The following is a 24793-nucleotide window of genomic DNA, read 5'->3' as shown; positions in this document are numbered from 1 at the left end:
CGTCCCCAGTAGGTTTCCAATTAATCTCTGATGACAACTTCTCTGCAGTCTAATAAACCTTTTAAAATCCTCGAAAAACACAAAAATATCACTCGGCACAATTGCTTCATTATTCTAAAAATGATGTGAAACGCAACACAAATCCTTCAAAATTCCCACAAATATCTAACTAAAATCCTATTATGTCGCTCGAAAATACGGGACAAAAATGAAAATCTCTGTAAAATTCTTTTAAAAAATCAAAGGTATATTTTCACTTGAGCACACTTATAGTCTATAAGAATACAATACCTTATTGAACCCCACCTTTAGGAACCACTCAACCTTCTCATTAACATAATTTTATGTGAAAGGGATCACGCCGGTACCGGCACCCTACCATCCTTCGGAATTTTATACGCCCATTAACGTTTTATTCAAGACAAGATCGTGTGTTGACAGATTTGTGTTTTTCTTTATACCTGTCGTTTCCTAATGCCTTTGAAGAACCACATTATGAGGCCTTATCTTGTTAAACATCGAGATACAAACTGATTTATTGTGGCCAGTAAGCAAAGCGAAGTGATGAAGTCTGACGGTCAGTATTGGTTCTGATGGCGATCTTTTGATTATGAAGAATGGTTCCATTATAGATTGTGATCTAAGAGATTATATGCCCGTGGTGGAGGTTGGTTTATCTGCTCCACTTGAATAAATCACCATTTAATTATATTAATAAGCTTTTTATCCAACCTATTTGGTCTAGATTAATTTCATGATGTAATATGTGGGAGATGCACGTTTGGGAAATATTCTGAAAACGTGTCCTTCTTCTACGTATTGATTTTTAATAGGGTGCACGTATGCGTCGCAGCAGCACCCTGACAACGTGTTCCGGCATTCGATAGACGCGTGTCAAGGGGTGACACCCACCTTTTTTTTGTTCAGCATTATCAGCTGTCGAATTTATATTAATTAAAAGGCGAAACGAACCTGTTGAAATTCAACGATAGTTTTAAAAATATCCAGATTTGCCATTGAAAGATAAAAATCAGACACACCTAGTCACTGGAACACCCATCAAACCATCCAGTTCAGAATGAATTGAACACAGAACACTAACTCTCAAGACTGAAGACTTTCATCAACTTAGGGAAAAGATATCTGGAGGAATAGAAAGAACTTACTAAATGCTTATTCGTATACCCTACGGTCACCAAGCATATATTTATCATTGAAAAATCACGTGGATAAATGCCCCAGTCTCTGCTTTTTTTCTAATACCAGAAGATCTGTTCTGTGCCCAAAGAGCAAAAAATCAAAATTTCTTTATCTGTTGGCCTTATTGAAGAACGTATCTATTTCTTTTTGTTTGTAAAAATGCGCCTTTGCCGCCATTACGTTTACATCTTCCTCAAATTCTGATTGCAATACGTTCTTTCCCAGGTGTTTATTGGAATGGTAGTTACCGTTCATAATCCGAATTTGTGGCGTGGTAGTTAGTATCGACTCGTTGGACTCCTGGAGCACTTCCCTTTTCCTCCTTATTTAGGATGCATTTTTTTTTTCTCAAATTCGACGCTTATTGAATCCTCCTCTCTCCAAATTTCTTACCTCTCTACTCATTTTTTTCTTTCTTCTCAAACTCAGCTGTTTCCTATGTTGAGCAGTGAATCAGCTTTGCACCAAAACTAATTATACCCCTAGATCAGCCACTGGACCTATCTTAAATATATTTAGAACAACATTGGTTTCATGGAACATGTGTGCCTTACAAGCCTATAAACGAAAACTGGTGACGGTTTTAACCGAAACATCTTGAACAATCTCTACTACAAGCTTTTTGTCAACTCTATGTCAGTTTCTGTTGACACCTTCATAGTGTTGATTGAGTATGTGTCAACATATCCCACAACACGCTGTAAATGTAGATTAAACATCTAGGTGGAAACCGTTTCTTTCTGTCCAAATTGAAAATTAAGACGCTTTCACACGTGTTAGATGCAATATTTTTGCGCGCAATATTTTATATTTTATAAGAGAGCGTATTTTATCAATTTAATGTAGTCTTCTGTAAGTTTAATTAAGGCTTAATCTCTTTTTACCACTCATAGAAAAAAATCTTTACAGCACTTGCATATATTAGTTACTGATGCTTTACCACACATTATTTGCAGTTGCCAATGAATGGGTGAAAGAAAAAAATATGCACTAATTTAAGGTAAGAGAGGCCTATCAATTGCCGTGCGAAACTGATATGGCGATCTCAAATTTGTTCCACTGAATGAATAGGGCAATCGTTATACGTATACCATATCCCTTACATGCTCTTACAATTTACATTTTTGTCTAACGACGAAATAGCACAATTACTTATCCAAGAACAAAATTCCACTGCAAATATGCATGTCTTTCATCCCTCTTCAGGAATTATCGGTTGAATTGCTGACATCCAAGCCAGAAAATTTATCAAGATCCATCAACCATATACATTAAAAAAATAACTTAGAATCAACCATTTAATCAATGATTGATAAGTTAACGACACTTTTCCATGCTCGGATTATCATAATTTAATATAGGTCCCATTAAGAACTTTCTGCTGCCGCATAATGTAATTATTTGAATAGGTAAAGTAGTAGAGTAATACACATAAGTAATGAATATGGCGGGTCATTAAACTATGTTGTAAACAATAATAAGAGATGGGTGTTAAATTTAGACTTAATTTTGAGAGGGTTCACCGTGCAGAGATCAAACATTCCATTAATTGTTGGTTTTTTCATCATTCAGCAGCAAATCACCATATACAAAGCAAAAAATCAAAAAATTAAACATAAAAATGTAACAAGACCGAGCCGAAGCACCCTTATAATATTCGATAGGATGTCAAGCTTGAAGTTTCCCCTAGAAACGCGCAATCGCAAAATCCGACTTCCTGGCCATTACTTCATTTGACAGGAGGAAACGTTTCGGACACTACAACCACAAATCTTTACAAAACCAGTTGAAAACCCCACTCATCTTCATTTAAAAAAAAAACACGCATCTTTGGAAGGAATTCAAAAATTCCCTCCGTTCAATGTACACTATCAAGCGCGGATCGCTGGTTGATGTAGTAATATTTAAATCACTCACACTTCCACATAAAATGATAATAAAACTCCCAACACTTTTCCTAGAAAGCTAATCGAATACTGCATTTCTACCCCTTGAACTGCTAATTACCTCTAAAATCCGACTCAAAAAGGTGCGCGAGGCGCTCCTGGCTCCAATGGAAGAACTCTCACTTAAACCCACTTCCAACACCAATTACATCCCCAACTGCAACCAAAGAAATCCACACAGATTCACTTGCCGTCCATCTTGAGCCCGGAAATCATCCAAAAACCCCCGGAAACGCGTATATCGCCGCAATTCACCCGCTTTAGTTGTCAGACCAATCAGAGAAGTTGGCAATACGCCCGACCTGCTTTAGGACCGCGTCACATCGATACTACACCAGACGGAGTCGGAATGGGAATCTCGCGCAATCGGGATGGACGACACGCGACGTTGCCCGATTTCTGGGAGGAATTTCGGGAGCGACCGGGATCGACCTGTGAAGCAGTCAACCTGAGGAGGTAGGTGATCCTTGATTAAGATTTGTGATGTCGCGTGGAATTCAGGAGGGAAACTCTATAGATAAATTTGTCAGGTCTTATTGAATGGGACTTCGAAATCGGGCTGGAGTTGATCTTGCTGTGAGTAAAATAAAACAAATATTAGTTTAGTATACAAACCGTAAAACTCATCATTAATCTTGACGCGCCCGAAAACTTTGTTGCTCGAAGAACTTTACGTGCTTAAACTAGCGTTGCGCCTCTGATATCTTCGTTTGATATGCAATAGATCAAAAAAGTATTCGTCCACCTATTAGGTTGCCGTACTTATCTATGTATTTTTAATAATTCTGCAAAATCTAAAACAAAAAGGTAGTTATATAATAAGTTTAATAAAGAACCATTTGAAGGAAAATAAGAGTCAGCAAAATATCGAGACGTATTAGTTTAGTGAAGTCTAAAAAAGTGTTTTATAGAAATTCGATATTAAAATGAATGAATGAGTCGAAAAAGAAAAAAATGAGCATGAAAATGAAGAAACTTACTTTGCGACACTATAAACAAGGTAAATCGGTAAGAAAAATAGCTAAAACGACTAATAAACCGACCAGTACTGCGTCATATATTGAACCAATTTAAAAATATGTACAGATTTAATTGAAAATAAAACACGTTGAGAGCACCATTCTAAAATAATAAAGCAAAATGAAAATTTTATTGTCAAACGACTTTTCAAAAAACTGTATAATCCCACCACATAATGTATTTCATCAAACCAAACAATTTGTCCCCAAAATATCTTCCAGTATCTCTAACCACAATGAAGATATCGCCTTGTAACAGATTTACTAAGACACCCTATATAACCAATCCCGAGAACTCTTCTTGGTATCGGTTAGATGGAACATTAGAAGCCATCATTTTTATTTTTCAGAAAAGTTAACATATATTGTTCTATGAACCTTTTTTCTAAGGTGACTATAAATTCTGGAAGCTACTATCCCTTTAAATTTAAAATTTGTCAGAGATTCCCACCCGGTAATAAAGAATACGAAATACATTCAAAGTGGAACACGTAGATTATCCCCAAGAGCAAGCAGGTGCCTGCAACGTTTTTCATATCAGAAGACTGATTCTGAAATGGTTGAGTCTGCAGATCTGAATATATTGCCGCAAATTACTCGATCCGCCTAGAAATATAATTGGGCTAAAAATACGCGCAAGATGCATTATACCATTTCTTCATAAGCATTCTACTAAAGAAGATACCACGGTAGTATTAAATAATTTTTCGGCACTCTCGAGGAAGTAATTTCTGATACCCAGGTACTATGTCATTAGGTCATTTTTTAACTTAGCTTTGTTTTCTGATGGGTGGGTTCTCTCGATGATCTAAAATCAAGTTCCTTCAGTTGTATAATTATATGAAACATCAACCTCACCCCCAAAATTGCCCAGTAATTGGCTTCGGAGTTGTTTAAAAGGTATTATTAGTCATTGATTTTATGGGTGTTTACATTGTCTTGTAACTTGTGGCTTGCCCAACACCAAAAGAGCATGGATAATTACAGAGGTTATGATCAGCACATTTGCTGTGATTCTTGGTAAACAAAAATGCTTTACCAAGAAAAACACAAGCATCAGATTATTTCACAGGAGGCTAACTTTTTAATCGACGCTGTTCATACAGACCTATCGATCAAACTACATTCTTCTGAGCCTCCTTATTATGTATCTATACGCGAAGCGCCTTATTCACCACGCCAATGTATTATTTTTGATGCGGTTTTGTGTTAAGCTTTACTCATTTTTATCACAAAACTTTAAAGTAAATTTATTCCTACAAATTCATCGCTTGATTTAGAAATTCCTGTGTCCAGCGTTAATTTCCATTAACATGTCGAATGAAGAAGACTGTCCTAAGGAAAGACAAACTCTACAGGAAAGACACTCAATAGCGTGCTCGCTTGAAAATGAGGTAAGTTACCATTAACATCATAAGGAAATTTACTATTATTCCAAAGCTTCTATCTCTAGATATATGACTTGATAAAACATACACCCAGTACTACAGATTCCGCACGAGAAAGTCTTGAGGGATTCATCAAATCTAAGAAGCTAGAAGTGGAAAACGAATTCAGGGATGAGCAGGCAAAGGATGCAAAAAGTAAAATGTCTCAGATTTGCGGTGTTGAAAACAACATTGAAGAGGCTACCAAGGATTATGAAAGGGCGTCAAGTGACACTAATGATCCTACGCAATTAAAATTGCCGTAGTAAGTGAGATAGAAATGGATCTAAGTTTATTTTATTTTTGTAGTTTCGTAGTGTGTCGCCAAAGACTGCTTAAAGCTGGTAAGCAGCAAAGGACTCAATTTATTAGAGAACTTAAAGCGCATGAGCTTTTAAGAGCAAGAGCACTGGATGGTGTACGAATTCACAGGTAAAAACCGGAGAGTAATGAGAAAACTGTTCATTGATAGAAAATGTTCTAAAATTTCAGGGAATTTTGCAATCCGATTTTGAGCTCAGTAGACCCAAAGGAGTTAATAGTTTTGACCAAAAAACAAAAAGAGAAAATAGAGAAGCTCCTACTAGGACCTTAAACTCCTCATTTCCTTCCAACTTTCAAGAAGCAATGAAATCTTAAGAATTAAATAGCGTCTGTTGCGGCAATATACATATATCTATATTTTATCGGTTTAATCGATCCTTATATGCGTGTGCATTAGCATATACAATTCATTTAATTTTGAGGCTTAACTCTCATTCGTACCCAAAGTGGCTTGTGCCTTCAAACGAAATTAATTTTAATCTAAATAAATCTCTAAAAGCCTCTGCTAAATGATACAACATATTTTTATCATAGAATTAAAATGATACTACAGAATGAAATGATTCCGCTTATTCAAAATATTCGTCGATTTGTTTTATCCTCGGTAAATCCAGTCAAGTAGTAAATCGGCTTAAGCTCAACTTTAAATTTATTTATAAGAAGAACAAATACCACTAATGGGTTATTGAAGCGGTATGTTGGATGCTAATTGTTAGTCATTTAGTAGTCAATTCTCCACATTAAAGTATAAATTGAACAAAGATTTCAATCATAAGAAAAGCATGGAAACTATGAGGGAAGTCCAGCTGAGAACAATAAGTGCGGACAAGGTGAGTGTGTCGTACGCTGGTTAGAACGGATTGTGTTGTTTGTGAACGCGACCGACAACTATCAAATCAAACACAAAATTGTCCAGTACCATGAAATTGTCACTGTCAATCATATTAATTATGAAATTTGTTTCCATTTTTTGATATTATTGTTTTTATAAAATAATTCTTAATTAAAAATGTTCTATTTTTGATACTTACCTTTTCAACGAACTATTATAATCTTATAAAATTGCTGAACGCATTAAGTTGCAGACATGGAAAAATCACCTAAAAGTAGGTGAGTATGAAGATCTAACACAATTTATGTTGTCACAATGAATAAAAAATTTAGGGTAAATTTAACTGTTTCTTAGATTCAGAAGTCTTAGATTCAAAAATTAGAGAAAAAGTAGAAAAGATATACCAATTTAAAACTAAACTAGACACCTATGGTTATCTTGACTGAAAACAAGAATATTAAAAGTCATTGAATCCATTATTAAATTAGTGTTTTCCAAGTAGACATTTGCAAGTTTTAAGCCAACTATGTTCTTTATAGTAATATGGCAGAACTTAAAAGAAAAAACTCTACGGTAACTCAGCAATGGTTAGAGAACTTGCAAAACCTTCAGAACCACCAAATGAATCATCTCCAAAATACTTCCTACTCAAACATGTATGCCCCGCAGCAATCACTAATGAGCAGACAGAGACAACTATTAAGGTAGAATAACATATCTGTAAAGCAATTTAGGTCTACCATACTAAGAAAATCATCATATCTTATGTAGAGATAATTCTATCCAATCAGATGACAGCCACTGCAGTAGTGTTGAGTCAGTGTTGGAACTCAGAAAGCCAGATCCTGAAGAAGTATTGCTAAGCTTGGGGTTTGGGCCTAGGCGAAATTCACATAATATAGGGAGAATTCCTGCTAGGTTTCTGCAGCCCTCTAGAGTAAGTAATACACCTAGTTCGGTTCTAGTTAGAATATTTATTGATATCTTAGATGATGAAGGAATGGTCCCAAAGATTTCATCATATAAATTTGTAATCTGATGAGTTAGCAATATAATTGGTAATGGTATTGTTTTACAAATGAGTCAATTTAGGTCATGGTATAATAACAGCAGTTTGTTGCAAGATTGTGAAAATAAATTAAGATCTGGAATAAAACAGGTAAAAATCACTTATTTTATATTTCAGTTAATACCCCAAATTGACATTAATGAGTTCCTTGAGAGATATGCTCAAAATTCTGCTGATTTACCACAGTAAGTATTGAATAATACCTACATTTCAGTAGAGTAAAAATGATTTCCAATGAAGTCTCAAAATTATTTCTTGTAAATTTCAGGTCCATTCCGAATTCTCCAGTCCATTTGAAACAAAAGAATTAAATAATACATATTTTAGACGACATCTTCGTAATTAATATGCATTGGTTTTTGTCTTTTCTAAGGCTAATTTTTTTTTCGTGGTCTTTTAATATCGGATATCCTAATTGAGTCGAAAGTTCCTAATGCATTTGTTGCATTCTTGCCAATTTATATTGATAGTAAAAAATGCAATTATATCTTCCTACCGAAATATTTCAGAATAATAATTATTGACAAGTTTTTAGTTTATTAAGGTACTTTATGTATACTTCGCCATTCCGACCAGAAGTAGTATTGAAACACTCCAATTTACCTTGAAAATTTATTCAATAATTACAAAAAATACTACATACACGTATATTTCATGGCCACACTTTTACATTCCTTTAGATAATTAGACAATTTATAAATTTTATCAAGTTAATTAGAAATGATCAGGGTGCTTATATATGGTGTCTCAAAATTATTAAGTGATAACATTTTAGTTGAGCTAAATAGCTGGTGACTATCATTACTAGTAAATGGTGAATAATCATTCCAGATCACGAATTTCGGGACATCCTATATTAAACTGTAGTGGACCAAAGATATAGATTGAAGATTCAAATTTTAAACTACATGTCTATATTTACATTATGTCAATTATTACTATTATTAAAAGTACTGTTTTGTACAGTGCTAATAATAGATATTTTAAAAATCAGATATTCCGATTTTCTTATTAACTAGTACAGTAAATGATAAAACTAAGTAAAATATTTTAAATCGGTAGCCTAGCTGCAGAAAGTGCTTGAATATTTAGAGATAATTTTAATAGGCAGCTAAGTACACATACATAATTTCCCCAGATTTCGATACTGTCTAACCTCTAACGTGTATTTTCATAACGGTTGTTAGCAAGAAACAAAGATTTTAGCACCTACTACTCAATGTCAAAGTTCTGTGATACAATGGAAAACAATTAAATCTAATTAGCAGCAACATGCCGAAATTTCTATACCTCTCTATTTCTAACTAAAATTCCTCTATTGGTGTCTCTACCTTTAAAAAAGTTTCGTAAGAAACTTTGAACAAAAAGTGATTCTGCTATTCCATAAAGTATATCTCCATTGATATTAGGCCTTTTGATTGCGGGTTTAATTTATTTCCAGTATTTTCAGTGAATAATTAATATGAGACTTCAGACAATCATGTAATAATTAAATAAGAATAAAAAATAAAGCACAACATTCCATTTTTTGGATATTCATTGGTAGTAAATCGTATACTGGAGGTTCGTTCCAACAAAGAAGTGATAAGCTATAGACTGCGCTTTTTGTGTTAGTCCTGAGTTGGTTGGAATGAGCCGATTGGTTTACGACCTACTTTGAGGCAATTTATATCTTTTTAAATTTAAATTGTCAATTTTATGTGAATGTACACCTATTTATCCATATTTTATGCACTTTTTTACATGTTATTTATTGAATTTATGTAAGTTAAAGTTCTAGTAATAGTTGTTAAATGATTTATTATAAAAAAAGAAATGTATATGTTCAGTATCTATTAGAATGAATAATAAACTGTTAGGTATTATACAATATATAATAGTGTTTCAATCAAATACTGGTACAACTTTTATTATGAAACCAAACAATTTTCTATTATTTATACAAAATATTAATTTAACTATTTCTATGCACCTAAGATTAATCATAAATGATGTTAAATAAATTCTCCCCGTTCACCAAATTGGCAGTAAGCAATCCTCTGTAATATTAATATATTTCAGCTACGTTTATTTCGAAGTTCTTGAATTTAAGACCATGTACATGGCACCCTTAAATTTCTATCAATTATAATTTTAGTCGCATACAGAGTAAAATATATCAAAGAAATATTTTAGGAGGCATTAACAATCTGCAAAATAATTTTAACAAATGCTGATAGACCCATAGTAAAAAAGCACCGTTTTTGATTTACAAGATGGAAGATTTTCGTATTTAGTTTCATATTTTGCGTTTGTCAACATACAAAAAAAATTTATCTTTTTCACTTTGTATGTCTAAAATACTGCATTTTTGACCGCAGGCTTGTTATCGTTTTTTTTTTATTTTGTAAAGTACTATTGCCCTTAGAAATATTTTCACGATGACATGTTAAATTATGTACACCCTGTACAATCTAAACGCCGTTTTTTAATTTGGCGCAGCTCCATTCAAAACGTGTCAAATCTGGTGTACAGAGAGCCAGTTCAGTTGCTTCACGTACGAGATCAAACTGAAATACCTTAAAAAACCAACTGCGTTGCACATGCGCGGTTAGTGTGATCTCTCTTTTATTTTTAATTTAGATGTAAAACAAAGACGCAATATGGTCTGAAAGATTGTAATCGTGCAGATCGGAAACCGCGGGATATTTATTATTTATTTATTCATGTATGTATGGGAATTTGCCTATCGGAAGATAAAGAAAATGCCAAATTTTTATTACCATATTTTAGATAAATACCTACCTGCCACTTATCTTATCGATGGCCTGTTGAGCGAGTGTTCATGCCGGTAAATGAACTACCAGATTCGCTAATTTAATCCGTTAGGTTGTAACTGTATCATGAATCCAACTGCTCAGTCCGTGAGCCTTTTCATAACTTACGTGGATAAGGAGGGTCCCTTCTTGAAAGTGTGGGGGCAAGCAGAAAAAAATAATTCAATTTATGTGGAACAGTTTCTGCTCGGTGCCTCCTCGCAATTCGATCAAGGCATCGGTAAAATACCGTTCGAATCTTTACAAGTTGGTGCTCTAGTTTGTGCCAAGTATAAAGACAACAAATATTACAGGTATGGAATTGGATTTGTACTACTGCAGAAGCTAGAATACAAGGCTAATTCTGTGTATATTGCATAGTTTGGGACACAGCAGCCAAGTTCTCCTGAGTTTATATCACCTTTAATTATATACATAGAGATTAATGGGTTTAACAACTGTATTTTGTGGTATTTATTATTATGCTAGTCTCCATCACTACATTTCCCACCTTGCATCAACTTGGTGACACTTATTGCTAGACTATATTATTCTTGGTTTAATAAGCTTGTCACTGATATGTGACCTTATATGACTGATTCGATAATTGATTAATGTCACAAAAGCAAACCAAATTGAAGGTCAGTGATCAAGGTTGTAAGTGTAAAATTATTATTGAATTCTTCGAGAAGTTGCCTCAATTTAGTATAAACTTAAAAGTGAAATTTAAATATTTTGTTAAAAGATTCCTATTCTTTGCTTTTTATTGAGGTTTCTACTAACTATGCCTGCTAAACTCAAAGCAGTATTCTCACAGAAGCAACATTTACAGCCTTTAGTATTAGAAAACTTAGTGCTAGCCTATATGAAGTTGCAGCTTAGTCTCCACTGGCTTTTCATTGAAAATAAACCAATTTTACTTTTTTGACATTGACACTCACAGTGAAACCACAGCATGTTGTAGTTAAATGAAATCAGCCCTTGAGAGCACAGGATCATCTTTTGATTTTCTATGGAAATGATAAACATAAAATGAAATTTTATTTATATAGTGATGTTCAGGTTAGCAACATAATGCCAAATCTAACTACAACTTTATAAATTGATATTTCTTGTTGTGTTGGAGGCCTTAACGAAGAATTAATTTTATTCTCAAATAGAAATATAAAAATTAACAATCCTCCTGAAACATATAGAACACATTACCAACTTAATTGAACATTGAAGCTCAGTTTCATAATTCTTACCTTAAGTAATAAACAGATTTTGCATCTAATTCTTTACCATTAGTTTTAAATAGGTGAAGCTACTTTCTGAAAAATATTCTAGAGGAAACCAAACATGAAGTAGTTTCAATGCACATTTAACTGGAATTACATCTTGGAATGGTGTGAAATAATTAATTATGGATGCTCAAAACGCAATAGCCACTGTTAATTACTGTCAAATTTTGACTAAATCAATTGGCATGCATATGTAAATTACTCTTTTCCACAAGAATATATTAAACCTTCAGTTAATATGAAGTATCTACCACTTGCAACTCTAATGAGTGTTGCCCAACATGTCCACAGACCTCATATCTCAAGTTTCTCCAAAAAAACTGAATAAACGAGGCACAATCAAATACAATTTCAAGTTTATTTCTAATACACAGAAAATAGGTTATTGCAACTAATTTGCTCAACAAGGATTTCTTATTTTTTATATTCAAATTTGTTCTAATATTCTAAATAATAAAAATAATTTTCCACAATTTAATATAAATATTCTTGTAAGTTAAAATAGAGCATTGGAAATAGTTACACTTATCATTGTCCCTTCAAGGTCAAAAATAACCAGCATAGACTATCTGAACCAAGTTTTTGTGGAAGTAAGCTTTATAGATTATGGAAACCGAGATGTAGTCCCAGCTGAAACCATTAGAAGTCTGCAAAATTTTCCAACAGCCTTTGCCTCTATACCACCATTAGCCACCTCTTTCATTTTAGCAGAAGCCCATTGCCCAGGCATGTATAAACTTTCTTTTATTTTTTTATAAAAATATTTAATTATTTCTTCTATGATTTAGGCGGTGGAGAATGGAAAGAGCAGATATTTGATGTTATCGCAAAAGAACTTCGGTATAGAGAAGTTCAGTGCCACCTAATAACCCAGGCTACTCACTATTATTTAATAAGCCTATACATTGATGGCACAGATGTGGGTTCTCTCTTGATTAATCGTGGATTATTGCAACCAATACATCTGAATGCTCAACAAGCCGTGCTGCTCAGCATGAGTTTAGAAAGGCGACCTCAACCGAGTCCCGCTCAGATGGTGGTCTCTCCGACTCCGGAAATTCATACATTTAAAGCATGTACTTTAGAACCCATGCAGCAATATGCTGTTTATGTCTCATTTGTCAATGAGGGTCCCACACATTTTTCGGTACAGCTTCAGCAGTCGGAGGATATGTTAGCTAAATTGATGAAAGATATCAATGAAATTAATTTGAAATTGCTAGACGATGTGCCGTTACCGGGCACAATTTGTTTGGCAAGATGTCAGGAGGATCAAAATGTGTGTCGTGCTGTAGTAACAAATGAAGTAGATAATCTATTTAAGGTATAATATTTATTGTTTTTTTTATTTATGTTGAATTAGACGCAAATTATTAAAATGCTGTTAAGTTTTCTGAGACTACAGTTCTCATGGAAATGAAGGAACACACCAAGTCTTTATTTTTATCTCAAAAAAAATTTATTCTGTCAGTTAATCTTGCCGCCTCTTCAATAGTCATTAAATAATTGTTCTGGCTACGCCTATTACGGGAATATACATTTTTTTATATATCTATGTTGCTTTGAAGTCTATACATATATTTGATTTTTTTTTTGGGGGGGGAGACTGCTTTTTTTGCTGAAACTTCGGAGTATATTTCAAGTCATTGCTTGCCTTTGTAGTGTACTGTGTTTTATCTCATGTTTTATACTGCATAAGGTGCACTCGGTGTTTGGTCTTTTGGTTTCTTCAATATTCCCTTTTTTTTCTTCTAGATTTTTTACGTAGACTTTGGAAACTATGAAACCTTACCACTTGAGTGTCTGTATCAAATTCCTTTTAAATACGTACTCCCTAAAGTAATGGCCATTAGAGTAGCCTTGAACGGCGTAGAAAAATCCACGGTTACCATGGAGATGCTACTTGCTTTTAAAAAGTTTGTTGATAATAGACTTCTGTATATGAAAGTATTGTCTTCAGCAAAGAAAATTACCATACCAAAATGTGAACTGTGGGATCCTGCAACAAAGACCAACGCTTTGGACGTAATTAATAGGTGAGGGATTGTTTTGGTGTTATTTTGGTGTATTACTAAAGATAAATCTAAAATTTATTTTTTTAGAAAGCTGAAAGTTTGAATTTACTTAACAATTTAATACTTTTATTGATTTTGTTAATATGTCTAGAGCCGCCCAGTATGCATATCCAGAACCACTAATCCTAAACAGAGGTCTCACATTGCCAGTCAAAATAAGCTATGTATTCAGCTGTAACCGATTTTACGTTCAACTTTTAAGTAAAGAAGCAGAACTCGAAAAGTTAATGGCGGAGCTTCAAGTGTCTTGCCAATCTAGTGATCCTGTTTATGAAATCAAACTCGGTATGCATTGATAAATAAAATTTTCTGAAATATTTTCATATTATCTAATTATTTGTCTTTTGGTTACAGGTCTTCCATGTTGCGCCCTTTTTGAAGAAGACCAGTTCTGGTATCGAAGCGAAATAGTAGAGGTAGTGAACAAGGATAATGTTAGAGTTCGGTACATAGATTATGGAAATGAGGAAGTGGTTCCGGTGACAAATTTAAAAACGGTAGAGGGAGAATTGGTAAGTGAATTAGCTGTTGATTGAACGAATTTGTGCAACTTTGTGGATCAAATTATACAGTGTAAAACCCAGTTGTTCAGTTATGATTCAAAAGTGTGTTTATCTGAACCAGAACTGGTACTTTAATCATTCATATGAATATTATTGCTGTTCTTACGTAGCAATTTAAGTAGTAGTTCTGGTTCAGCTAAATCGAATTTTGAATCATGTTTATAGAAGTAGGCCTAATAATAAAAAATTAAATATTAGTTTCCTTGCACAGTTGTATTAACAAATAGTCAAGATGTTTGTATTGTTAACCAGTTTTGTTTTAATCATAAATTATTTACGTATTTCGTCGACCATCTTTTTCAAAATCATAAAAAGGTAAAACATATTTTAGCTTACCGTTCTTCGGCCTCAAGCCATAGAATGTTGTCTGAATGGTTATCAAAATATGGGTGCAGACGAAACGAGAGACGCTTTGTTGGAAGAGCTAATTTTGGAGCAAAATTTTACGATGAGGGTCAACGAAATGATCGGGAAGAAAGTGAGAAATGCTTCATTAGTAGGATTTATAAATTCTATAAACTTTATGATCTCTGTTATTTCGATGACACTGTTATTATTGCTGTTTTCGTGTTTATAATTTATAATGATATATTGTGCTTGTTAGTGGTTGTTGGTTTTTCACTGTTGACATATTCGTTTATGAAATTCGTAATAAATTGATCAACAATAATAACCGCGAATAACGCAATGGCGGCAGTTGGTAAATTGATACAAGCGATTCGGTACATTTATTTTCCGAACAGGGGAATCACAAACAACGAATTACGAGCAATACGAATAACGGAGTTTATAAATCCAGCAAGAGAATTTTATTTGAAATACATGAGGATTTGGAAGGGTGTTTTTATTTTATTCGCTGTTTTCTCAGGCTCTCGTGGAACTGATTGATAGCAGTAACTACAATATTGCTTCAGTATTGCTGGATAAAGTAGCTGCATCCAAGAGCCAGGTGAGTCCAATGTTGGTGCAGGCAGGTAACACGTTGGAACACCGAAAGAGCAGTGATTCCAGCGATAGTTATCGAGGGCAAAAGAAACCGGCAAGGTTAGAACTACAATTATTTGTGTCTGAGCGCATGAGTTGATTTTTCTATGTAGAGACTGGGGTAGGAACGAAAGAAACGATAACCGAAATACCGATAGAGGAAACGACACACCACGGCGAAATGAAAACCGAGACACGAGGTAAGAAGTTGTCCAAATACGTTAAATTTTTAATAAGCACGTAAATAAGCCTAAATATTAATATTATTGTTTTCTTAAGCGGGTCAAACATATCTTGGCGTATAAGGTATTATTCTTCACTTTTTTCAAATGTTAAAAATAATGTATACTCTTTTTTTTAAGGCAAAACGATACTAATCAGAACGAGGGATCATCCAATGATGGTGCATCATGGAGACAAAATAACAAAGGATTTAAGTAAGCTATAAAAACCTTTCGCGGGTTGTTTTATAAATATTCTTTTCATAAAAATAAGACAAAAAAAGCTGATTGATTATTGATGTAAATATCTGATGAACTAAGAACTGTAGAGACCACATTAAGGTCCTTTTCAAATTTTAATCTGTGCCTTGGAACCGAGATATTTACACACGAATGTTTATATTAACCATTCTTTTTCTTGATCATTGTTTGGTGCGAAAAATTTCTGCCCTTGAATTTTTACAAATAATATTTAAGTTTCATCCTATACATATATACGTTTAAATTTGCAGTCGACAAGACCGAAACAATAGGGACTGGGGCGATCGGAACCAGCAAGGAGAAAGGTCGAATATAATTGAAAGGTTTACTAAAAATAGGGACAGAGGCGAACGGGGAGGAGAAAATAGGAATAGTAACCGGAATAATCAAGATAGTACGTCAATTGGAAAGTCCATTCATTAGAGTTTTGTTGATTTTTTTTTTAAGATGAATTTCAGAAGTCGTCAATTTGGAACAACAGTCCGGTAAATGAAAGTGCTTCACCTGCATCCGACGAGGGATGGACGGATGCCACTTCCCCGGGACAGAACAGTTTTGACGGTGGGCGCAAGTCCAGGGAGGATAAGTTCGGAGGACGGAAAAAGTGAGTGTTTTATTCTCACTTTCGCCATTACAATAATTCATTTTTCATAAACTTTTCCCAATGATTACGAAGTAAAAGGTTCGAGATATTTGTCGAGTTCCGCCTTTTAGAAGACGTGAATTCCGAATGTCACATGAGAACAATGGACGATGAGGGTTAATTTGTGTGCTTCATCTATTTACGTTTATGTTGTTTTAATGATATTCACATTAATTTTTTTTTCTTTCCTTCAGGTATGACAATCGTAGTGACAGGCCAGATCGGGGTGAGCGAGGTGGTTGGAAAAGTCGAGACGGTGACAAGGCCGCATGGTCCAATAAAGACAATAAAGGGGGCTGGGACAAGAAAGACGACGCCAAAGGCGGGTGGAACAAAGATGGGTTTAATCGAGACGGTTTCAGAAAGGATTTCAGAAAGTAAGTAGTGCAAGTGTTTAATATAAAAGTTTTGATCCAACAAGGCAGGAAAATAATTCCGGGTCGTCAAAAACGTCAGAAATATGTGGAAGCCTTTTCGATCGGTATTCTCCGCATTTTTCTGACTATTTCTGAAGATCCGGAATCGATTTACCTTTCTGTCGGAACAGGCCTTTAGTTGAAACACTTTCTTTAACATTTTATGTCAACAGTAATAATCCTTTTCAGACCATGCCCACCTAGGCATAACAGGTAAATGAATGGTAAAACGATCAATGCGGTGTAAGTAATTTAAAAACACATACTCAGGTTCGTTGATGCATTTGTGACTACTATTTGTGTGTCGGTGTTGTAATTATGCAAATGCTCTTTGCATATATTTTTGAGAAAGTGTCTTATGGGAGCTTGTATGTATTTTTGGGTTTCCGAAACATATATTTGAAACCTAATCTTTTATTGCGGTACCTAGTTAATTTGCCTATGAAATTTGTCATTAAATTTGTTTTATGTGGAGGAGCTTTCATTTGTTGGAGATGGAGGTGATCCTCAGTGAGTTTTAAAGCTCCATTTTGCATCTGTATTTCTACTTTTGTTTTTCCTAAATGCACCACGGACTTGCTTTGACAAATCCTCAACTACATGAATCACTGAAATCGCCACACTGTATAAAATACATTGCCAGAATGTCATAAATTTTATGTGGGAATGCTTAGGTCACGGTACAAGAATGTGCGTTACGAAATAATGCTTATGTAAATTGTGGTGATAAGTGAATTGGTAGTTTCAATTTTTAATTTTTGTTGCTTGTAAACAAGTATTTTAGGAAAATCCAATTCAGAAAGTTTCTAAAAGGTTTTATTTATATGTGCTTCTAACTTAATTCTCATTATTTTTTTAAAGTATGTATTTGAATTGCAGATTATACCAGATGAATTTTCACTAAAATTCGGGCTGCTAATATCTGAAACTAGCGCAGTTCCAAGATTGAAAAAAATAGGAAATAATTATTTTTATGCTTTCTCTTCCGATAAATAGCTACCTACAAGATTGAGTATATTCACTTGTAGTCCAATGTAAAATTCGGTGTGCTTTATGTGTTTTTTTAACCCATCCAGTATATTATCACGCCACTGTAGAGTTTTGTGTTTTTAGAGACGGCAGTGAACTGAGTTCAAGCGGTTCAGAAAAAAGCTTCCGCAAAGGTCCCAGAACTAGTTCTAGAAATGATTATGGTGCCGGAAGGGGCTTCCAACACAAGTAAATATTACCAAATAATTTATAACAGCACTTATAGGAGTTGATTCGTAGGGGAGGCAATTCGTTTGACACTAACTCATGGAATGTAAGTAGTGTCAGCGTGCCCCTCGATGCAGCTCCAAACTCTGCGTCTTTCGCGAAACAAGATGTTGTAGGTATCGAAGCCGCTGTAGTGATTAGTTGGTTCCATAATCCGGCACATTTTTATTGTCAACTACAAAGCATTCAGGTAAGATTCCATGGAAAAGTAATGTTTTTGAATTATACTTTAACGTTAGTTTATAAACAAATTTTTTATTGTCATTATTTTATTCTGAATTTCAGCCGGAGTTTAAAATATTAATGGATGAAATACAACAATTTTATAAGGATAGAATACCGGAATCCTGTGCCGTAGGAGCACCAGTAGTAGGTCTTTTTGCTGAAGATAACGTTCTATACAGAGCGCAAATTTTAGAAGTCGTGGGTGGTCTTTACAAAGTGTTTTACGTGGACTTCGGAAATGTTTCTACTATTACGAAAGTCTGGCCAATTGGTACAAAGTTTATTCTACGATAGCTTAAAAAATTCAAACAAAAAAATTATTGCAGACAAGAAATTTATGCAAATGCCCGCTCAGGGTTTGAACTGTGGATTGGCCAAAGTGGCTCCTTGCGGTGAAGATTGGCCTGACCCATCAATCTTTTCCCAGTATTTTGGAAAAGAATTTTACATCGCCCGATTTTTAAACAGAGATGAAAATCGGTCAGTTCATTATACTTTATATTTTTTTTAGTAATCAATTAGTGATTTTTCAGAACTTATGTCCAATTATGGGACAATCAAAACGAGGTTTTGCAACTTCTCAAACAAGCTAACCTTATAAAAGTTCCGGCTAACACTCAGCCAGAATTAGGTGTCCAAGTTCCTCTACTACTTAATCAACAGTTCCGCGTGGTACTTAAAAGCGTAAACAACTTAAATGATATTATCGTTGCTCTGGAATGTGGCTTGGCATTGAGTTGTAAAGCACATAATATTGAGAGGGCTAGCGAATCATTTGAGGATCTCTTGAAGGTTCTTATTTCTATATACATGTATGTTTAAAATTTTAATCGTTTCATTTTAAGACTTATGTGGAACAAATTTTGATCATGTACGTCGATAATGTAATAGATGGTACCGTGTTAGACGTAACTTTCTATGACAACGAAGGCAATAAAATTGTGATATTAACACCTGATGAGGGAGCGTTAGATAATGTGGATCCCCTATGCCCTCCGTTAGTGGTCAGGTGAGCAAAGATTTAATTTTCAAATGTTTGTCTTAATTCTAGGAAAAGTTAAATTATAACTACGATAATGTACAGGGTGTTCACCATCCCAAACTTTTTGACGCGCGGCTGCGAAGGTCACAATGTATATCATGCGCATCATTGTTCCTCAAGCACGTACACAACTAGAGGTAAAGTAGAGATCCCGGCATTTCCAAAAAGAAATCGTTTAAATCGCAGTGAGGACTCTAAAAATATTCAAAAAGTTCTGGAAATCCAAAAAAATCGCTGAAAACACTGCCAAAATCTATAAAATTTATGAAAGGGTAATTTCAGTTTTCGACGAAAAAAATGGTGTTAAAACTGAATTGGAATGGATCACCAATGAGAATTTGGCATTAAAAAAATGTTTTTGAAAAGTAATAGCGGAGTGACTAATGACGCGAAATTGTGGGTTTCGGGACAAGTTATTTGAAATAAAAATTATATAATATCATGATAAATAAGTTAAATACTTATGCGAGTTGTGAGTGAGAACATCACCAAGCAAAATCTGATTAAATAGCGTTGGAGGGATTGGGTTTTGGAGATGTTCGAACATAATTTTGAGAAAACAGAAAAAAGGTCGTAATAACAGCCCAAGTTTATGTTGAGAATGTTGATGGAACTTAATTCAAGACCTGAGTTCGGTAAGGCTGGATTCGAATTGTTCTTAATTATGAAATAATTTTACAAACGATATAATTTGTCGTTGAAACTTGGTAAACTTCTCGTTTCGGGTATCAATAACAAATGGTTCTATGCGAATGGGAGATGCAAATTCTGCTTGCTTTCATTGGACAATTTATTGATTCTTGAACTTATGATGAAAAATGATAGATCGCATGATTTTAAGCATACCGTCACATCTTTTTTTTTCTATCAAGTTCTATTAATATTACATCAATCTTAACATATCAGCAATATGAAGTATTGGCTTAAGGAAAATAGTTTTTTTGCAATAGTTACTCATAGAAATTACTGTCGCTAAAATCTACATTAAACTTAACTAACTTTTACTATTTTAGTTCTACGCTGGTGGGTTACGTTTCTCATGCAACCGAGACGTCTGTTTTTATTCAGCCGAACGCTCAAGGGGACCAAATCACTGATTTATTACATAAGTTATTTCAGGCTTACGAAAATGTTACTGAGGAAAGTAACATAATTCCGGAAGAAGGTACAGCAATGTAAAATGATTTGAAATTTGATATTATATCAAGACCTATTTTTTTGTAAAATAGGCTTTGTATATGCTGTCCACGGTTGTGATGGCAATTGGTACCGAGGGAGAGTCGATAGTTTCGACGACGATAATGCCACAGTTTTTTATGTTGATTATGGAAACTACGAGAACGTGCCTTTTAGCTCGCTAAGAGAACTAAAAAGCGAGTTCAACGTCCCTAGCATGATGTGTGTGCAGGTAGGTTTTAGTTAAATTTTACTGGAAGATGTTTTCTGGATGTAAACACCATAAACAGGTCAGTGTAACTTCCGGGGCAGCTTCCTCGTTTCTGGATAAAAACGTAGTCACCTCTATCTGTTATGGGGATAACGGTTGGGAAGGTGCACTGGAGGAATGGGTTCAACCAGAGAAAATTAAGGAGCAGGTTTCCTTGACAGCTGAAAAAATCGCACAAGAACAGACTGTTGCTGTGGAAGTTGCTCATGAACCTTCACCTGTAACTGAGCAACAATTTGCAGAGAAGCAATCACCGACCCCAGGAAAAACTGTAGGTAAGCAAATGGGCTCATTTTAATTCGAGTTAAAAAAAAAAGCTTGAGCAACAAAGAAATTAAGAAAAAAAAATTGGAATAACGTTTGGTTGCAAAATTTATAATCGATCTCAGAATTGAGATATCTGACTGACCTTATGCCACTGTGAAATTTCAGTTTTTTGAGAAACTTTTCAAAATTCAGACAACATTACATAAATCTGAGTGGTACCAAAGAGGTTTGAAATCTTTTTTCGTTTTGGTTGTACTCTGCGCCTCTTTCAGTTGCAGAAATAGCTCAGCCCGGAATCCCTGTCTTTGTCAGCCATATCGACAGCCCGACCGAATTTTATATACAATTTACCGAAACCAAAGCAGCTTTAGAAGAATTGCAACAACAACTGCAGGATACGGCAGGAAAAATGCCTATAGTGGAGAATATTTCGGTCGGAGTTTTATGTGCTGCACCTTACAGCCTTGACCACTTGTGGTACCGGTCAGTGCTTGTTTTTCAAACCTTCCAATTGCCATGAAAATAAAGTATTTTTTCCTTCTTTCTTAGAGCTGAAGTATTGGATGCCGATGAAGACATAACCACAGTCCGTTTCATCGATTACGGCAATACCGATGTGATTAGCAACAAGACAACAGAAATAAAAACATTGCCCGCAAATTTGTTAAGTCTCGCGGTGTACGCCTCTAGATGCAGCTTGAAACTTAAAGCGATAGACGAAGAATGGAGCGAGCAGGCTCTCGAAGTATTTGAGGAGTTGACAAAATATGATAATGTGACCGCACAATTTATCGCTCAAGATGAGAAAACCAATATCGTGGAGGTATATGCGAACAGGACTAACATAAAGGATGTGTTGATAGCTCAAAATCTGGCCGTAAGTTGTGATTAAGAACACATTTATTAAGCATATGGTTAATTTACATTGTTTTCAACTCGCAAACTAACTTGTAGTAGTAATCAGAAACCCAACAAATTAGATTACATAACATTAAAATAATTTTTTCAGACTCCATGCGAAATTGGTGCCGAGAGTAGCGTCGCAAAATGTTTCGTCAGTCATTTAAATTCTCCTTCAGAGTTTTGGGTTCAAATGGAGAATTGCGTGAATGAATTGGAATTTATCGCAGAGCAGGTGGGTAGAGAATTTAGCGGAAATAGTCGCATTGCACAAAATTATGGGCAAAATAGCATATAAAACAAAGGTCTCTAAATGGTATGTTAATGAAAAACTACATAGACCAAGGTATATAAAGTTATTTGTGAACAATCTTTCAATAAATATTTAATTTTATTAGTCTTCGGTTTTACCTTGATAATTTCACTTGTGAATATGACTTCCTTCTGCAGCTTTCCGGTGCTGAACAATTTCCTGAATTAGAAGATTTGACACCTGGTACACTATGCGCAGCATTATTTCCGGATGACGACATGTGGTATCGTGCCCGGATTTTATCAAATACAGTCGCAGGTAAATATAATTTGAGCAAAAATACTATAAGCTTTAAAACACTTACCTTGCAATTCACTTGATAAGTCATATTGTGAGTAGAAAAATCAACCTCAACAATAAGTCCCCTCATTCGTGAGCATTGGTTGTTACAATCTTGAATAACTGGCTGTAAACAGTTTAAATCTTAGTTATTAAATTATTTATACCAATATCCATCTTTCCGAATAGGTATTGAACTACTTTTCATCGATTACGGCAACCCAAGCGTAAGCAGCAGTCTTCGACAGCTACCAGAAAACTTAGTAGTGACCCCTCCTTTGGCCCAGAAGTGTAGTCTTCAAAGGCCAGAAACGATACCGTACTGGACCAAACAGACTCAAGATAAATTTGCTGAACTTGCTGCAGATGGTAAATTTTCTTTAAGTTCAAGTTCAAAATTACGATTTCTAAAGTACATTTTTAGGTGCGACTACATTCGAATTAAACAAAGTTACTGCAGGGGAAACTGCTACGGTCGAGCTACTGCTCAACGGTGAAAACATAGTTCCAAAACTTTTACCTGTAACTGAAGACGGGTTTGTTAGAAATTTCGAATCTTTATTAAAATTCTGCATTGAAAAGGGGGAGGAAATGTTACCGGAATTATACCTGGAACCCATGCCTAACATGGCTTGGGACGAGGAGTCCAGCATGAACTTCTTAAAACTGTACCCTAACAGTACGAAAGAGTAATTGAAAATCTCTGTTGTTATTAAAATTATTTATTGCAGATACTTTATTCCAAGTAGAATTTATAAGTGATAATGGTGTTCGCCTTTATAAGCAGGGCGTGGATATCCGCATAAATTTAGGAGGCGTAAAAACCACACATAACTTATCTAATAATGAATCCGAGAAGACTGAGGACCTATCCGCGAGTGAGGATCAAGTAATTGACTACAAAGCCGGTAAATGACTACTTTATATCACTAAACACTACTGATGACTATAATATTCTCTTTCAGGTCGTGATAATTTTGAGAGCCAACATTCCAAGCAGACAGTTACAGAAATAATTGAAACAACATCGGGGCCGGTCGTTTATCCAGCCCCAGAAACGGAAGACCAAAACTCCAGATGTTCTTCTGAGCTTGAGAAGATTGCAGATGATATTACTATTTTAGATGAAGATTCGGGTGTTATTACAGAACAGGAGATAATTAAGACAGGCAAAGTGGAAAAAACAGGATTTCAGCAAAGTGAAGACCCCAATTTTAAAGCTGAAAAAGAGAAAGGTGATGTCAAAGAATTGAATAGACTAGAAAGAAAAGATTTAAAAGTGGAGGTTGTAGAAAACGAGAGTAAAACCAAAATTCAGGCAGTTTCCTCTGAAGATCAAGAAATAAAAACGTTGAAGAAGGAAATTGTTAAGCCAGATGATGGAACATCTCGTGATGAGTCAGTTTCAACTAAACTTGTGCAAAAGTCAGTAAAGAGTAGACCGTCCAGTACAGAAAGACCTCGCAGTCGTCACGATGAACAAATTATCCCCGGTTGCGTGTCACGTCCTCAAAGTCCTCTACCCGAAAACCTAACCGAAGAAAACAAACCCGCAAGTAGACCTTCCAGTTCTCAGGGCCGTCGTATAAGTCATGATGACAAAATTTTGCCTGCAGTTTTATCTCGGCCACAGACTCCTGTACCGGAGCAGGAGGGTTAAATGTGCTGTTAATATAATTTACTTACTTTTTTTAATTACAGCTCGTTTTTACTAATCATGTTGATTCGTACCGACACTTAAGTGTTTGTGGATTAAGTGTGTGTTCTAGCACGTTTATTTTCCGAGAATCGCCTCATTTTCTTTAACGGTTTTCTTGTTTATGTGAATTATAAAGTATGTATCGATACGTTGTGTTATTTTTTTTTCTGGAACATACTAAGTTTATAAAAGTAATAGTGTTTCCATTTAGTGTGCTGCTATTGAAGGGATGCTCATTGAACTTCTTATGTGAGCGCACGAGTAATTACAGACGAACTACCTTAGATTCAATGTTATCTAATGTTT

General features: G+C 34.8%; 4 protein-coding genes across 20 annotated transcripts in view; 3 read left to right on the top strand and 1 right to left on the bottom strand.

The window, feature by feature from the left end:
* Positions 1 to 3453, bottom strand: part of CadN (Cadherin-N) — a 267563-nt gene extending 264110 nt beyond the window's left edge. For 9 of the 10 annotated variants that reach the window (XM_066291536.1, XM_066291532.1, XM_066291537.1 and 6 more), the window contains exon 1: positions 2724 to 2761. In XM_066291536.1, the coding sequence (XP_066147633.1) occupies positions 2724 to 2746 (23 nt within the window). In that variant the 5' untranslated portion in view covers positions 2747 to 2761. Of the gene's footprint in view, positions 1 to 2723; positions 2762 to 3207 lie in introns of those variants that run through there. The other variant, XM_066291539.1, reaches the window with a different exon arrangement.
* Positions 3454 to 3489: 36 nt separating this feature from the next.
* LOC136344263 (uncharacterized) lies at positions 3490 to 6738 on the top strand. 3 transcript variants are annotated; one of them, XM_066291563.1, is made up of 6 exons: positions 3530 to 3602; positions 3677 to 3722; positions 5446 to 5559; positions 5619 to 5857; positions 5902 to 6024; positions 6085 to 6737. In XM_066291563.1, exons 2-6 carry the CDS (start codon positions 3687 to 3689, stop codon positions 6185 to 6187), a joined length of 615 nt encoding a protein of 204 aa, XP_066147660.1. In that variant the 5' UTR covers positions 3530 to 3602; positions 3677 to 3686; the 3' UTR covers positions 6188 to 6737. The 3 variants fall into 3 exon arrangements, with proteins under 3 accessions (XP_066147661.1, XP_066147660.1, XP_066147662.1); XM_066291564.1 differs by lacking the exon at positions 3677 to 3722 and having other exon boundaries at positions 3490 to 3602; positions 6085 to 6736; XM_066291565.1 differs by lacking the exon at positions 3530 to 3602 and having other exon boundaries at positions 3610 to 3722; positions 5462 to 5559; positions 6085 to 6738.
* A 120-nt stretch (positions 6739 to 6858) lies between these two features.
* Positions 6859 to 9023, top strand: olf186-M (Ki-ras-induced actin-interacting protein-IP3R-interacting domain olf186-M). 2 transcript variants are annotated; one of them, XM_066291566.1, is made up of 5 exons: positions 6859 to 7026; positions 7288 to 7452; positions 7520 to 7685; positions 7935 to 8002; positions 8086 to 9023. In XM_066291566.1, the coding sequence occupies exons 1-5, from the start codon at positions 7004 to 7006 to the stop codon at positions 8126 to 8128; spliced, it is 465 nt and encodes a 154-aa protein (XP_066147663.1). In that variant the 5' UTR covers positions 6859 to 7003; the 3' UTR covers positions 8129 to 9023. The 2 variants fall into 2 exon arrangements, with proteins under 2 accessions (XP_066147663.1, XP_066147664.1); XM_066291567.1 differs by having other exon boundaries at positions 6868 to 7022.
* Positions 9024 to 10340: 1317 nt separating this feature from the next.
* Positions 10341 to 24635, top strand: tud (tudor domain containing protein). Of its 5 annotated transcripts, none has more exons than XM_066291543.1 (33): positions 10341 to 10524; positions 10590 to 10926; positions 12440 to 12621; positions 12684 to 13219; positions 13651 to 13931; positions 14062 to 14255; positions 14325 to 14482; positions 14865 to 15011; positions 15402 to 15577; positions 15631 to 15717; positions 15797 to 15823; positions 15880 to 15954; positions 16251 to 16393; positions 16447 to 16603; positions 16837 to 17019; positions 17248 to 17271; positions 18172 to 18276; positions 18328 to 18505; positions 18601 to 18811; positions 18867 to 19020; positions 19074 to 19332; positions 19386 to 19549; positions 20596 to 20747; positions 20812 to 20990; positions 21049 to 21304; positions 21569 to 21779; positions 21846 to 22173; positions 22306 to 22431; positions 22647 to 22767; positions 22978 to 23157; positions 23213 to 23467; positions 23520 to 23696; positions 23754 to 24635. In XM_066291543.1, the coding sequence occupies exons 2-33, from the start codon at positions 10700 to 10702 to the stop codon at positions 24446 to 24448; spliced, it is 6348 nt and encodes a 2115-aa protein (XP_066147640.1). In that variant the 5' UTR covers positions 10341 to 10524; positions 10590 to 10699; the 3' UTR covers positions 24449 to 24635. The 5 variants fall into 5 exon arrangements, with proteins under 5 accessions (XP_066147640.1, XP_066147644.1, XP_066147639.1 ...); XM_066291547.1 differs by lacking the exon at positions 10341 to 10524 and having other exon boundaries at positions 10548 to 10926; positions 23754 to 24023; positions 24081 to 24635; XM_066291542.1 differs by lacking the exon at positions 10341 to 10524 and having other exon boundaries at positions 10548 to 10926.
* Positions 24636 to 24793: the final 158 nt, after the last annotated feature.

This window comes from Euwallacea fornicatus, chromosome 16 (genome assembly GCF_040115645.1).
Source record: "Euwallacea fornicatus isolate EFF26 chromosome 16, ASM4011564v1, whole genome shotgun sequence".
NCBI lineage: Eukaryota > Metazoa > Arthropoda > Insecta > Coleoptera > Curculionidae > Euwallacea > Euwallacea fornicatus.
This window is presented reverse-complemented; position numbering and strand designations above follow the sequence as displayed.